This window comes from Ranitomeya imitator, chromosome 3 (genome assembly GCF_032444005.1).
Source record: "Ranitomeya imitator isolate aRanImi1 chromosome 3, aRanImi1.pri, whole genome shotgun sequence".
NCBI classification, from domain to species: domain Eukaryota; kingdom Metazoa; phylum Chordata; class Amphibia; order Anura; family Dendrobatidae; genus Ranitomeya; species Ranitomeya imitator.
Window position 1 is genome coordinate 418,563,374 of NC_091284.1, and position 16,701 is coordinate 418,580,074.

Here is a 16,701-nt window from a genome sequence, read left to right on the forward strand (position 1 = left end):
ATTGTTTGGTTGCTAATATTAGTTCCAAGTTCTCATGTGGCATTATATTTTGCAAATTTGCCTTTATAGCGAGGATCAAGGAGGCAGGCCAACCAGTAATCGTCATCATTCATCATTTTAGTTATGCGTGTGTCCCTTTTGAGGATACGTAAGGCATAATCCGCCATGTGGGCCAAAGTTCCAGTTCTCAAATCTGCAGTTGTGCTTGGTTGAGGGGCAGTTTCAGGCAAATCCACGTCACTTGTGTCCCTCAAAAAACCAGAACCCGGCCTTGCCGCGCCACCAATTTCCAGTGGCCCCGGAAAAGCTTCCTCATTAAAAATATAATCATCCCCATCATCCTCCTCGTCCTCCTCCTCCTCTTCGCCCGCTACCTCGTCCTGTACACTGCCCTGGCCAGACAATGGCTGACTGTCATCAAGGCTTTCCTCTTCCTCAGCTGCAGACGCCTGATCCTTTATGTGCGCCAAACTTTGCATCAGCAGACGCATTAGGGGGATGCTCATGCTTATTATGGCGTTGTCTGCACTAACCAGCCGTGTGCATTCCTCAAAACACTGAAGGACTTGACACATGTCTTGAATCTTCGACCACTGCACACCTGACAACTCCATGTCTGCCATCCTACTGCCTGCCCGTGTATGTGTATCCTCCCACAAAAACATAACAGCCCGCCTCTGTTCACACAGTCTCTGAAGCATGTGCAGTGTTGAGTTCCACCTTGTTGCAACGTCTATGATTAGGCGATGCTGGGGAAGGTTCAAAGAACGCTGATAGGTCTGCATACGGCTGGAGTGTACGGGCGAACGGCGGATATGTGAGCAAAGTCCACGCACTTTGAGGAGCAGGTTGGATAACCCCGGATAACTTTTCAGGAAGCACTGCACCACCAGGTTTAAGGTGTGAGCCAGGCAAGGAATGTGTTTCAGTTGGGAAAGGGAGATGGCAGCCATGAAATTCCTTCCGTTATCACTCACTACCTTACCTGCCTCAAGATCTACAGTGCCCAGCCACGACTGCGTTTCTTTCTGCAAGAACTCAGACAGAACTTCCGCGGTGTGTCTGTTGTCGCCCAAACACTTCATAGCCAATACAGCCTGCTGACGTTTGCCAGTAGCTGCCCCATAATGGGAGACCTGGTGTGCAACAGTGGCAGCTGCGGATGGAGTGGTTGTGCGACTGCGGTCTGTGGACGAGCTCTCGCTTCTGCAGGAGGACGAAGAGGAGGAGGAGGGGGTGCGAACGGCTACAGCCAATTGTTTCCTAAACCGTGGGCTAGGCAGAACTGTCCCAAACTTGCTGTCCCCTGTGGACCCTGCATCCACCACATTTACCCAGTGTGCCGTGATGGACACGTAACGTCCCTGGCCATGCCTACTGGTCCATGCATCTGTTGTCAGGTGCACCTTTGTGCTCACAGATTGCCTGAGTGCATGGACGATGCGCTCTTTAACATGCTGGTGGAGGGCTGGGATGGCTTTTCTGGAAAAAAAAGTGTCGACTGGGTAGCTCGTAGCGTGGTACAGCGTAGTCCATCAGGGCTTTGAAAGCTTCGCTTTCAACTAACCGGTAGGGCATCATCTCTAACGAGATTAGTCTAGCTATGTGTGCGTTCAAACCCTGTGTACGCGGATGCGAGGCTAAGTACTTCCTTTTTCTAACCATAGTCTCATGTAGGGTGAGCTGGACTGGAGAGCTGGAGATCGTGGAACTAGCGGGGGTGCCGGTGGACATGGCAGACTGAGAGACGGTGGGAGATGGTATTGTTGCCACCGGTGCCCTAGATGCAGTGTTTCCTACTACGAAACTGGTGATTCCCTGACCCTGACTGCTTTGGCCTGGCAAAGAAACCTGCACAGATACTGCAGGTGGTGCGGAAAATGGTGGCCCTACACTGCCGGAAGGGATGTTGCGTTGCTGACTAGCTTCATTGGCCGAGGGTGCTACAACCTTAAGGGACGTTTGGTAGTTAGTCCAGGCTTGCAAATGCATGGTGGTTAAATGTCTATGCATGCAACTTGTATTGAGACTTTTCAGATTCTGTCCTCTGCTTAAGGTAGTTGAACATTTTTGACAGATGACTTTGCGCTGATCAATTGGATGTTGTTTAAAAAAATGCCAGACTGCACTAATTCTAGCATCGGATACCTTTTCAGGCATTGCAGACTGAGCTTTAACCGGATGGCCACGCTGTCCTCCAACAGGTTTTGGCTTTGCCACGCGTTTTGGGCAAGATACGGGCCCGGCAGATGGAACCTGTTGCGATGTTGATGCCTGCTGCGGCCCCTCCTCCTCCGCTTCTGAACTGCTGCCGCCTGCACCCTGTTCCCCCAATGGCTGCCAATCGGGGTCAAGAACTGGGTCATCTATTACCTCTTCTTGTAGCTCGTGTGCAACTTCGTCTGTGTCACCGTGTCGGTCGGTGGTATAGCGTTCGTGATGGGGCAACATAGTCTCATCAGGGTCTGATCCTTGATCAGCACCCTGCGAGGGCAATGTTGTGGTCTGAGTCAAAGGACCAGCATAGTAGTCTGGCTGTGGCTGTGCATCAGTGCACTCCATGTCAGATTCAACTTGTAATGGGCATGGACTGTTAACTGCTTCACTTTCTAAGCCAGGGACGGTATGTGTAAAGAGCTCCATGGAGTAACCCGTTGTGTCGCCTGCTGCATTCTTCTCTGTTGTTGTTTTTGCTGAAGAGGACAAGGAAGCCACTTGTCCCTGACCGTGAACATCCACTAACGACGCGCTGCTTTGACATTTACCAGTTTCACGAGAGGAGGCAAAAGAGCTAGAGGCTGAGTCAGCAAGATAAGCCAAAACTTGCTCTTGCTGCTCCGGCTTTAAAAGCGGTTTTCCTACTCCCAGAAAAGGGAGCGTTCGAGGCCTTGTGTAGCCAGACGACGAACCTGGCTCCACAGCTCCAGACTTAGGTGCAATATTTTTTTTCCCACGACCAGCTGATGCTCCACCACTACCACTACCCTCATTACCAGCTGACAATGAACGCCCCCGGCCACGACCTCTTCCACCATACTTCCTCATTGTTTTAAAAACGTAAACAAACTAACGGTATTTGTTGCTGTCACACAAATTACACGGTGAGCTATAACTTCAGTATGATTTAGCTACCCCTTTACAGGTGAGTGAGACCACAACGAAAATCAGGCACAATGTTACACACTCTGTTGTTGGTGGCAACAAATGAGAGAGATGCCACACACGCAGGACTGTCACTGAAGCACAAATGTAAATATTAATCTCCCACTGATTTGATTTTTTTTTTTTTTTTTAAGGGAGACTTTAGGAAAAAAAAATAATAGAATAAAATGATTTTTTCAGGGAGAATTTAGAAAACAAATAAAACAAAAAAAGGCTTTCTATGGCCCACTGAGTGAGAGATGACGCACACAGGAGTCAGGAGTGGCACACAAGCCCAGAGGCCAATATTTATCTCCCACTGATTGATGTAGTGATTTTTTTCAGGTAGATTTTGGAACCCAAATCAAGCTAAAAAAATAATAGGCTTTCTATGGCCCACAATTGGAGAGAGAGAGAGAGATGGCACACCCAGGAGTCAAGACTGGCACACAAGCAGAAAGGGCAATATTAATCTCCCACTGATTTGTTTTTTTTTTTTTTTTTCCAGGGAGACTTTAGGAAAAAAAAAATAGAATAAAATGATTTTTTCAGGAAGAATTTAGAAACCAAATAAAATAAAATGATTTTTTCAGGGAGAATTTAGAAAACAAATAAAACAAAAAAAGGCTTTCTATGGCCCACTGAGTGAGAGATGACGCACACAGGAGTCAAGAGTGGCACACAAGCCCTGAGGCCAATATTTTTCTCCCACTGATTGATGTAGTGATTTTTTCAGGTAGATTTTAGAACCAAAATCAAGCAAAAAAATAAATAGGCTTTCTATGGCCCACTGAGTGAGAGATGACACAGACAGGGATAATAATAATAATAATAATAATAATTTTATTTATATAGCGCCAACATATTCCGCAGCGCTTTACAAATTATAGAGGGGACTTGTACAGACAATAGACATTACAGCATAACAGAAATACAGTTCAAAACAGATACCAGGAGGAGTGAGGGCCCTGCTCGCAAGCTTACAAACTATGGGGAAAAGGGGAGACACGAGAGGTGGATGGTAACAATTGCTTTAGTTATTCGGACCGGCCATAGTGTAAGGCTCAGGTGTTCATGTAAAGCTGCATGAACCAGTTACCTGCCTAAGTATGTAGCAGTACAGACACAGAGGGCTAATACTGCATAAAGTGTATGAGAACATGATGCGAAGAACCTTTTTTTTTTTTTTTTTTTTTTATTATAAATAGGCCACACAGGGATCGTTAGGTTAATGCATTGAGGCGGTAGGCCAGTCATGGGATGGCACTCTAGCAGAAATGTCAATCTTAATCTCCCACAAAAAAAAAAAAAAAAAACAGGGAGTGTCCTTCAATTACTATCTCCCTGCAGTAATCTCAGCCAGGTATGGCAGGCAGCAATAAGGAGTGGACTGATGCACAAATTAAATAAAAAGTGTGTACAAACCAAAAAGATAGCTGTGCAGAAAGGAAGGAACAAGAGGATTTGTGCTTTGAAAAAAGCAGTTGGTTTGCACAGCGGCGTACACACAGCAATGCAACTATCAGGGAGCCTTCTTGGGCAGCCCAATGAGCTACAGCGCTGAGGGGGGAAAAAAAAAATTGTAGCTTCCACTGTCCCTGCACACCGAAGGTGGTGTTGGGCAGTGGAAATCGCTACAGCACAAGCGGTTTGGTGGTTAATGGACCCTGCCTAACGCTATCCCTGCTTCTGACGAAGCGGCAGCAACCTCTCCCTAAGCTCAGATCAGCAGCAGTAACATGGCGGTCGGCGGGAACTCCCCTTTATAGCCCCTGTGACGCCGCAGACAGCAAGCCAATCACTGCAATGCCCTTCTCTAAGATGGTGGGGACCAGGACCTATGTCATCACGCTGCCCACACTCTGCGTTTACCTTCATTGGCTGAGAAATGGCGCTTTTCGCGTCATTGAAACGCGACTTTGGCGCGAAAGTCGCGTACCGCATGGCCGACCCCGCACAGGGGTCGGATCGGGTTTCATGAAACCCGACTTTGCCAAAAGTCGGCGACTTTTGAAAATGAACGACCCGTTTCGCTCAACCCTACTCAGAATAAAGCGATGCAAAAATTATTTTTTCTATAAAATAGTTTTTATCGTATAAAAGCGCGAAAACATAAAAAAATGATATAAATGAGGTATCGCTGTAGTTTTACCAAATGCGGAACGGTATAAACGCCTCCCCCAAAAGAAATTCATGAATAGCTGGTTTTTGGTCATTCTGCCTCACAAAAATCGGAATAAAAAGCGATCAAAAACGGTCACATGCCTGAAAATGTTACCAATAAAAATGTCAACTCGTCCCGCAAAAAACAAGACCTCACATGACTCTGTGGACCAAAATATGGAAAAATTATAGCTCTCAAAATGTGGTAAAGCAAATAATATTTTTTGCAATAAAAAGCGTCTTTTAGTGTGCGACGGCTGCCAATCATAAAAATCTGCTAAAAAAACCCGTTATAAAAGTAAATCAAACCCCCCTTCATCACCCCCTTAGTTAGGGAAAAATTAAAACATTTTTAAAAATGTATTTATTTCCATTTTCCCGTTAGGGCTAGGGTTAGGGTTGGGGCTAGTGTTAAGGCTACAGTTAGGGTTGGGGCTAAAGTTAGGGTTAGGGTTGGGGCTAAAGTTAGGGTTAGGGTTTGGATTACATTTAGGGTTGGGATTAGGGTTAGGGGTGTGTTTAGGGTTACCGTTGAGATTAGGGTTAGGGGTGTGTTTGGAATAGGGTTTCAGTTATAATTGGGGGGTTTTCACTGTTTAGGCACATCAGGGGGTCTCCAAACGCGACATGGCATCCGATCTCAAATCCAGCCGATTCTGCGTTGAAAAAGTAAAACAGTGCTCCTTTCCTTCCGAGCTCTCCCGTGTGCCCAAACAGGGGTTTACCCCAACATATGGGGTATCAGCGTACTCGGGACAAATTGGACAATAACTTTTGGGGTCAAAATTCTCCTGTTACCCTTGGGAAAATACAAGACTGGGGGCTAAAAAATAATTTTTGTAGGAAAAAATTTTTGTTTTATTTTTACGGCTCTGCATTATAAACTTCTGTGAAGCCCTTGGTGAATCAAAGTGCTCAACACACCTCTATATAAGTTCCTTAGGGGGTCTACTTTCCAAAATGGTCTCACTTGTTGGGGGTTTCAATGTTTAGGCACATCAGGGGCTCTCCAAACACAACATGGCGTCCCATCTCAATGGGGTATCGGTGTACTCAGGACAAATTGTACAACAACTTTTGGGGTCCATTTTCTCCTGTTACCCTTGGTAAAATAAAACAAATTGGAGCTGAAGTAAATTTTTTGTGAAAAAAAGTTAAATGTTCATTTCTTTATCGCCTCTCATTGGGGGACACAGGAACCATGGGTGTATGCTGCTGCCACTAGGAGGCTGACACTATGCAAATAAAAAAGTTAGCTCCTCCTCTGCAGTGTACACCCCACCGACTGGCATTATACTCTTCAGTTTTAGCTTAGTGTCAGTAGGAGGTGGACACGGGTCTTTCATAGACCCTTATCTACCTCAATGTGCGTCGTTTTTTCTTTCAGGTTTCCGGATGGGATACAGGGTGAGCAGTCACACCTGTAGTCCCACATTATAGACTGAGTACGGCGTGTACTGCCACCCCGTATCCTCATAGATCCTTCTCCAGGACCAAGAGCCTAGCACACCAGCGTGCTCAGAAGTCCGGTCCTGGCTCCGTCCCCCACCCACTCGCCCACCAGAGCCTGTCGGTTGTGGAGACGGACGTCCATCAGCTCCCTGGACGTCTCATTCCCCTTTTAAGGTTAGTACCGGCGTGGGATTTTTTTTGAGGTGAGTATTCCGGCGCCGCGTTTCCCCCCATCCCTCCTGGGGTCTTACTAGGGGCTCCCGTATCCCGGGGTCGTTGTTTTCACGGATTCCCGCAGCACGACCTGGGCCATGCAGTTTTTCTGCAGACCCTCTCTTTCGGACGCGGGGCCGTTATGGCTGCCGCGCCGTTTGCTTACTTTCTTAGGGGGCACATCTTCTCCCCTCGGCGCACTGTAACTGCGCCGCGGTTTTCCAGGGGGCCCACAGGCGCTGCGGCCCTATCGGACCGGTGCGCCGCAGTCTTTGCCGGGGGCACTCCGGCGCTGCGGCCCTGACAGGTCGGCGCGCCGCGATTTCTGGGGGCTTCTTCTGCGGCGCGCTGCTCTGGCGCCTCTTCTTCCTGCGGCGCGCTGCTCTGGCGCCGCAGGGGGGTTTTCTCAGCAGCGCTTTTTCTTCTAGCGGCGCAGCCTGGTAGGCTGGTGCGCCGCATGTCTTTCTGGCGGTGCTCCTTTCCGGCGCATCTTTCCGGCGCCGCGGTTACCTTCCTCGGCCGCCGGCTTCTAATTTAGGCCCCGGCTTCTACCGGGGCCTACCTCCGGTTTGCGCGCTCCCTCATTTCCGGTATGCGGGCGGCCTTTTTTCCTGCCCGACATATTTTGTCCTGCCCACCGGCGCCTCCGTGGCTGGCTCCGCCCACTTCCTCCAGGGAATTAGTCCCTCTTCTTGTGCGCGCCGCAGCTCAGCCTCGCACGTGCCTTTCTGTGAACTCAGCGATTTGCGCAGAATACAGCCCCTCTGGGCAGCAGTTTTCCGCTGACAAGTGGGACATCTTCCAGGACCGGGTCCGTAAGTAGCTGCACTGCAGACTGACACCCCCCTCTGCCCACTGTCCCCTAACCACTGGCATCTTCAGGGACCTCTCAAAATGTCTACCTCTAAAGGGGGCCGCTCTCGCCCCCCTACTTCTTCTTCATCTTCTGCCTTAGTCACGTACTTTGCTTGTTCGTCCTGTAACAGCAAACTTCCCTCAGGTCAGTCCTCCCTGCTGTGTCAGTCCTGCAGCAACCCGATTGTCCCCACCGCCCAGGATCCCCCGGCTGTTCCGCCCGAGAGTGATTTCCCCCCCCCCCATCCCAGTCTGGGCCGCCTCTCTGTCACAATCTGTGGCCGCCTTAACGCGGGTGTCTCAAACCCTGGTGTCCGCACTGGATCGGTTACCCCTGCAGACCCCTGCCGTGGACAGCGGGGTCGCAGGAACCGCCAACCGATCCCTCCTTGATAAGCCACAAAAGGTCCAGACAGGAACGTCGGTCTGAGTCCTCTTCTCGCTCCATCTCGCCACACGGCCCTCCCCTGCGGTCGGGGTCCCCTCGACCCTCCTCCCCTGAGTCAGGCGAGGCATTCTCCGATGCGCCCTCGGAGGATATTTCGGAGCTGGATCCTAGCCAAATCGCCACCATGAGGGTTATGGTCCAGAATCTTATTGGGGCAATAAACCAAACCTGCGGCATCAAGGATCCCTCTACAGAACCCGCAGATCAGGCGGTTTCGTTTAGACGGGCCAAACCACCTTCTAAATTTTTTGCGCCTCATCCTGAATTCGAGGAAATCATGTCCAGAGAGAGAAAGAATCCCACTAGGCGTTTTCAGAGGGGAAAACGCCTGGGTGTGTTATATCCCTTTTCTCCAGAACTTACCGCCAACTGGACGGCCTCTCCCTCGGTGGACCCCCCGTTTCCAGGTTGTCCACCAACACGGTGCTTCCACTGTCCGGCAGAGCATCTCTGAAGGATTCTAACGATAGGGTTATAGAATCCTTTGCGAAGTCAACCTTCGAGGCGGCTTCAGCGGCTTTATGTCCAGCCTTTGCTTCCACTTGGGTCTCAAAATCCATCTCTAAATGGGCCAGGGATCTACGTCGAGGTATCCTGGACGGGGCGCCTCCCGCGCAACTAGCGGAGCTTGCCAACCAGATTTCCCACGCTGGTGAATACCTGGTCTCTGCCTCCCTGGATGTCGCGTCTTGTGCGGCTCAGGCTTCCAGCAATGCCGTTGCCATCCGCCGCACCGTTTGGCTCAAGGCCTGGCAGGCGGACTTATCTTCTAAAAAGTCCCTCACTAGTCTGCCCTTCCAGGGCTCTCGCCTCTTTGGTTCCCAGCTGGATCAAATTATTAAGGACGCCACCGGGGGTACAAGTTCTCTTCTTCCCCAGGCTAAGCCTCGTCGCCCTCCTCCTAAACGGCAATTTTGCTCTTTTCGGCCTTTTCGTCGCTTCGCTGCGTCAAACTCCTTTTCCCAGCAGCAACAGAGGCCACCGGCACCTCAAGAGAAGAAGGCGGTGTCCTTCAGGCCCACTCCGTCCTGGCGTCCCCGCTACTCCCAGGGTAGATCCTCCAGGCCCAGGACTGGAAGATCCACCTCGGCATGACTCTCGGCAAGACTCCAGCCCAACTGCCAGGTTGGGCGGCCGTCTTCTCCTTTTCAGGGACGTCTGGGTTTCCGCAGTAGAGGACGCATGGGTCAGGGAAGTTGTATCCTCGGGATACAAGATAGAGTTCGCCTCCCGACCCAGGGATCGTTTCTTCCAATCCCGTCCTCCAAGAGATCCCGCTCTAGTTCTGGGCTTCTTCGCAGCCATCGCTTCTCTACTCAAATCCGGGGTAATCGTTCCCGTCCCAGAAAAAGAGCGGTTCACGGGTTTCTATTCGAACCTTTTTGTGGTACCGAAAAAAGACGGCAAGGTTCGCCCCATTCTGAACCTCAAATTGCTGAACAGGAGAGTTCGCCTGAGACACTTCAGGATAGAATCCCTTCGTTCAGTAATAGCTTCCATGGAGGCCCAGGAATTTCTATGCTCAATAGATATCCAGGATGCCTACCTCCATGTCCCGATATTTCCCGGACATCACCGTTTCCTGCGCTTCGCAGTGCAACGGGAACACTTTCAATTTGTCGCCCTGCCGTTCGGTCTCGCAACCGCCCCAAGGGTGTTCACGAAGATCATGGCAGCGCTGATGGCCATATTGAGAGTCAGAGGCCTGGTCCTATTTCCATACCTCGACGACATCCTCATCAAGGCACCGTCTTTTTCTCAGGCTCACGAAAGCCTGTCCATTGTTCTCGACACCTTAGCCCGTTTCGGGTGGCTGGTCAACCGGAAGAAGTCCTGCCTTATCCCGTCTCAGCGCATCATCTTTCTGGGCATGCTATTCGACACTCGTCAGACCAGAGTCTTCCCAAGGACAAGAGATCCACTCTTTGTCGGGACATACGCTTGCTCCAGGGTCCTCGGCCTCCCTCCCTCCAATCGGCCATGAAGGTTCTAGGGAGGATGGTAGCTGCATTGGAAGCGATTCCCTTCGCCCAATTCCATTCACGACCCCTTCAGCAAGCCATTCTGTCTCAGTGGGACAGGTCTGTCTTCTCCCTGGATCGGCCGATCAGACGCTCTTCTCGGGTCAAGCGGTCTCTCAACTGGTGGCTGACTTCACCCCTCATCTCCCAGGGCAGGTCCTTCCTTCCAGTTCGCTGGCAGGTGGTGACTACGGACGCCAGCCTGCTCGGCTGGGGTGCGGTTTTCCGCCACCTGACGGTTCAGGGCCGTTGGTCGTCGCAGGAGTCAACTCTGCCGATCAATGTCCTCGAGATTCAGGCCATCTTTCTGTCCCTCCGCCACTGGGAAAGGATTCTCAGGGGCCTGCCTATCCGGATCCAGACGGACAATGCCACGGCTGTGGCATACGTCAACCACCAGGGGGGGAGCCGGAGCTCCTTGGCCGTTGCCGAGGTATCCAAGATTCTCCTTTGGGCAGAGGCAACGGTTCCGGTGATATCCGCGGTGCATATCCCCGGCTTGGACAACTGGGCCGCCGACTTCCTCAGCCGCGAAGGCCTCGCGGCAGGGGAATGGTCCTTACATCCGGAGGTCTTCCATCAGATTTGTATTCGATGGGGGACTCCGGACGTGGATCTCACGGCGTCCCGAATGAACAGGAAGGTTCCTCAGTTCGTCTCCAGGTCTCGCGATCCTCTCGCAGTGGACGTCGACGCTCTGGCCATTCCTTGGTCACAGTTCGGGCTGCCCTACCTGTTCCCTCCCCTCCCTCTACTTCCAAAGCTGTTGAAGAAGATCAAAGCGGAAGGGGTGCCGGTCATCCTGATTGGCCCAGGAGAGCTTGGTTCGCGGAGCTCATCAATCTCCTCGCGGACGCTCCCTGGCGCCTTCCAGGCTGGCCCGATCTGCTGTCTCAGGGTCCGATCTTCCACCCCAATTCTCGGTCGCTCAGTTTAACGGCGTGGCTGTTGAGACCGTGGTTTTAAGAACGTCCGGCCTTTCGGACCGGGTAATTCACACCATGATTCAGGCTCGGAAGCCTTCGTCTTCAAGGATCTACTACCGCACCTGGAAGGCTTACTTCCGTTGGTGCGAGTCCAACCGTGTTCCACCCATGTCCTTTTCTCTGCCTTCTCTTTTGGCCTTCCTCCAGGCAGGACTGGATTCGGGCCTGGCTCTTAGTTCCCTGAAGGGCCAGGTCTCGGCGCTTTCCATCCTCTTTCAGAAGACTTTGGCTCCTCGGCCACAGGTCAAGACCTTCCTTCAAGAAGTAGCCCACGCTGTCCCTCCGTACAGGGCCCCTGTGGATGCATGGGACTTAGACCTGGTACTGGACGTTATGAGGGTTTCCCCCTTCGAGCCTCTTAGAACTGATAGAGGAATCTCCCTATCTTGGAAGGTTACTTTTCTTGTGGCCATCACGTCTATTCGCCGCGTTTCCAAGTTGGCGGCCTTGTCTTGCCGTCCTCCGTTTTTGGTCATTCACCAGGACAAGGTGGTCTTTCGGCCCCACCTTCCTTTCTTCCTAAGGTGGTTTCCACCTTCCACCTCAACGAGGACATCGTTCTACCTTCCTTTTGTCCAGCTCCGACTCATCCTCTGGAGCGATCGTTGAACAAGCTAGACCTCGTCAGGGCAGTGAGGATCTATCTAGATAGAACATCCTCTTTCCGGAGGACGGATTCCTTTTTCGTCATTCCTGATGGCACGCGCAGAGGCCAGCCGGCTTCCAAAGCGACCATTGCTCGATGGATCAGAATGGCAATTTTGGAGGCTTACCGGGTCAAGAACAGAGTGCCCCCTCCTGGGATTAAGGCTCACTCTACCCGGGCAGTCGGCGCCTCCTGGGCGGTGCACCACAGGGCTTCCGCCCTACAGCTTTGCAAAGCGGCAACTTGGTCTTCCATCCACACGTTCGCCAAATTTTACAAGGTCCATACCTACGCATCGGCGGACGCCAGCCTAGGCAGAAGGATCCTGCAGGCGGCAGTGGTGAGTCCTCTGGCCTGATGGAAGTTTGTTTTTCCCGCCCTTGGGACAGCTTTGGGACGTCCCATGGTTCCTGTGTCCCCCAATGAGAGGCGATAAAGAAAACAGGATTTTTGGTTGCTTACCGTAAAATCTGTTTCTTGGAGCCTCCATTGGGGGACACAGCTCCCTCCCAATGTTTCCTGTCTTATGTTTATATCTGTTCTCACGTTTACTGTTCTCAAGTTTGTGTTTATGGTTTTCAACCTTGTTCATTATCTCCTACTGCTTTCTCACTAACTGAAGAGTATAATGGCAGTCGGTGGGGTGTACACTGCAGAGGAGGAGCTAACTTTTTTATTTGCATAGTGTCAGCCTCCTAGTGGCAGCAGCATACACCCATGGTTCCTGTGTCCCCCAATGGAGGCTCCAAGATACAGATTTTACGGTAAGCAACCAAAAATCCTGTTTTTTATTTAAACATTCCAAAAATTCCTGTGAAGCACCAGAAGGGTTAATAAACTTCTTGAATGTGTTTTGAGCACCTTGAGGGGTGCAGTTTTTAGAATGGTGTCACTTGGGTATTTTCTGTCATATAGAGCCCTCAAAATGACTTCAAATGAGATGTGGTCCCTAAAAATAAATGGTGTTGTAAAAATGAGAAATTGCTGGTAAACTTTTAACCCTTATAACTCTCTAAAAAAAAAAAAAAAAAAAAATTGGGTTCCAAAATTGTGCTGAGGTAAAGTAGACATGTGGGAAATGTTACTTATTAATTGCGAAATTTTCTAAATTTTCGCCAAATTTCCGTTTTTTTTCACAAATGAACGCAGGTAATATCAAAGAAATGTTACCACTATCATGAAGTACAATATGTCACGAGAAAACAATGTCAGAATCACTGGGATTCGTTGAAGCGTTCCAGCGTTATAACCTCATAAAGGGACAGTGGTCAGAATTGTAAAAATTGGCACGGTCATTAACGTGCAAACCACCCTTGGTGGTAAAGGGGTTAATATGGAAGAGTACATTTAAAAAAACTGACAGTCACATCCAAACAGACTAAGTGTGAACAGGTGCTGAACCTAGAGTCGCCAACTCGTATATAGTCAAGTAAATCAGGCAGCACACTGCGGCGCTAAAACATGCAAACACGAAATTTGAACTGCATTACTGCACTAGAGATATGAAAAATGAGAGCGTTTAGCGGATAAAAATGGCCAATTTTATGTGTACCTGGTAGCCCCTTTACGGCATCTCTCTTATACCAGGTCCTACACTTGCCTTACCTCGCTGAGAATAAACGTCTCCATCTGAATGGGTACCTGTGAAACCTCTTCTTAGACTAAAATTCTCTCTCTCTGTGGAGGGGGTATGGACCTGTTGCGATTAAAACACCTGTGGCTAGGAGGCGGAGTGCACGATCAGAAGGCTAAAGAATACATTTAAAAAAACTGTCCGTCACATCCAAACATAGACTAAGTGTGAACAGGTGCTGAACCTAGAGTAACCAACTTGTATATAGTCAAGTAAATAAGGCAGCACACTGCAGCGCTAAAACATGCAAACATGAAACACGAAAATTGAACTGCATTACTGCACTAGAAATATGAGAAATGAGAGCGTTTAGCTCACGACACGGACGTGCAAAGAGGCCTTACATTAAGGTTGGAAGACATCATATTCCTTATTTGCAATGAGGCTGCAGAGTTTAGTACGTGTGTGTGTGTGTGTGTGTGTGTATATATATATGTATATGTGTATATATATATATATATATATATATATATATATATATATATATATATATATATATATATATATATATATATATATATATATATAATAAGCCTGCTAAATGTCCTAAAATCTCACAAGCATTGTTAGGTTTTATGTGGGACTGTCTCTCCACTTCCAGTGTATTTGTTAAACAAGTTTTTTTTTTTTTTTTTTCCTTCAGCCACCATTTACTGGAGAAAACCGTAAAAAGACTATTGACAAAATTCTTAAGTGTAAACTTAACTTGCCCCCCTACCTCACCCAAGAAGCCAGGGATTTACTTAAAAAGGTAGGTACCGGTATTTCCATATCTACTGATACAAATTCACATTATGGGCACCTTCTGATACCTCTTTACAAGCATTTATTGTGATTGTTTTCTTTTTTCTAATTACATTTTTGAAAATCTCTGCATTTGAAAAAGCATCCCATAACCTTAAAGGGAAGCTGTCACCCCCTCAGGCGTTTTTAACTAAAAGAGCCACCTTGTGCAGCACTAATGCTGCATTCTGTCAAGGTGGCTTTTTTACTTGGGGTCCCTTCCAACGCTGAAATATTCCTTTCTATAATTTGCCCACCATACCTGTAGTCTGTCTGGGGGGACATGTCTTTTCCCCCCGGAGACACACACCTCCGAACCATCACTCGGCCCCTCCGGGTGCCGCCTCCTCTACAGTCATTAACGTCCCCGGCGCCTGCGCTGTAAGTTTTTTTTCGGGCATGTGCAGTTTGCAGTGCCCTTCGACTCCCATCACATGATGGGAACTTACAACGCAGGCGCCGGGGACGTTAATGAAGGCAGAGGAGGCAGCGCACGGAAGGGCTGAGTGATGGCTGGGAGGCGTTTGTATCTGGGGGGAAAAGACATGCCCCCTTGACAAACTACAGGTAAGAGGGGCAAATTTATAAAAAGGAATATTTCGACGTTGGAAGGGACTCCAACTAAAAGAGCTACCTTGTTAAATACTCGGGGGGGGGGGGGGGGGGTGACAAGTTCCCTTTAAAAATTCATTGTATGTAGACTTTTTTTTTTCTATACACTTTAATATCTGATAGTGTTTTTGAACAAAAAGAAACCACTTTGAAAAACAAAGGTCTGAAGACCATTTCTGTTCATGTGCTCCTTTAGGACTTAAGTATGTTGTATGTGGAATTCCATGTTGGGGACCTTACTCTGAGGCAGGGTAGAAAGATTAGAGAGCGGCACAGCTCCTATTGCTGACTCAATATGTCATTGTATATTACATAACAACAACTTCTCTGAATGCTAGTCATGAGATATTACACCTTCCCTACAGCAGTTCCGCACCATAATTGTCTGCTTGCTGGGAGTTAGACCCACGGCAAAAAGCTTATTGCTGCACTGTTTGCAGCCTTTATTGCAGATGACACAACTGGTGATGAGCAAGGTGTTATCTGAGCATGCTCATGTGCTAACCCGATTCTTCGGCATGCTGGAAAAATATGTTTGAGGCCACGAGGACTCGCTAACATTTTTCAAGAACACCGAAGACACTCGGTTAGCACACGAGCATGCTCAGATAACACCTTATCCAAGCACGTTTGCTTATCACTTTACACAGTTTGTTAAAAACAGTGTAAATTCAGCGTAGAAGAGTTTTCCCACTTTTGTCATTGATGAAATTTGTGTGTGAGACTGAAGTTGCTTTTACATTTTGAGCATATTGAGCCCTGTACTGATTCTTATAGGCTTATATTGTAAAAGTGATTTTTGGCTCACACACAAACCCTAATGTGACTCAGTGAGTGATAAGAGGACCGTAGAGGCGCTAGAAACTCTGGAAGAGAAGTATATTATTCTACTACATTACCCATTAACACAGGGTTTGGGGAGATAAAATATTCCCTGGGGGGTTTAAAAGACAGGTCTATTATGGGCCATGAGGACCAAGAAATGTATTTTAACTTATTACTTCGTTCCAAATGCCGTATCTTATTGCCCCTTTGACAAATTTATGCTTGTGTAACAAGTTGTAGTTTATGGGAAACATTTAGGGGTGCACATAATTTATTTAATAAAGGCATCTTCAAACTCCATGAATTATTTTTTTTTACCATTTTGTTAAAGAACAGAAGCAGTATTACTCATCTTACCAATACTTTGAGGCTTCCCTGGTCCTCAGTTGCCGTTTCCCATACTCGCCAAAGCATCTAAGAATTTAAACAGCTGACATTGGAGGATTCTCTGATACGCCCTATGGCCACTGTGTCCATGAAATCTTCCTGACATGATTTTGTTTTATCGTTTTCATTTTCTTTTTTTTTTTTATACCTGTAAGCTGCTAAAAAGAAATGCTGCCTCACGCCTTGGAGCTGGTATTGGTGATGCTGGGGATGTTCAGGTAAACGCCCATTCCTTTTGTTTTACTATTAAATGGCTCTGAATGCTAAGAATGCCTTTCCATTTTGGTCAGTGAGCATACGCTTTGAGAGTGCTTTTCTGACTACTACTTCTGCTTTTTTTACGCTTACTTTTTAAAAGGCTAGTCTGTGATAAACTAGGAATGGATTCTGACGTTAGGTAGTCTTGCCCAAAGAGTGAGTCTAAAGTAAACATTTCCCTGTGGTCTTCTGATAGAATACAAGTTCTTTTCCCACATAGTAATACATCTGGCACTACACGTTAGGGTACCGTCACACAGTGGCATTTTGATCGCTAC

The 16,701-nt window shown here is 48.5% G+C and overlaps 1 protein-coding gene across 2 annotated transcripts in view; it reads left to right on the forward strand.

Moving 5' to 3' along the window:
• Positions 1–16,701, forward strand: part of RPS6KB1 (ribosomal protein S6 kinase B1) — a 113,161-nt gene that overhangs the window by 77,142 nt on the left and 19,318 nt on the right. For both annotated transcript variants that reach the window (XM_069757195.1, XM_069757194.1), the window contains exons 10-11: positions 14,202–14,309; positions 16,321–16,383. In XM_069757195.1, the coding sequence (XP_069613296.1) occupies positions 14,202–14,309; positions 16,321–16,383 (171 nt within the window). The remainder of the gene's footprint in view (positions 1–14,201; positions 14,310–16,320; positions 16,384–16,701) is intronic.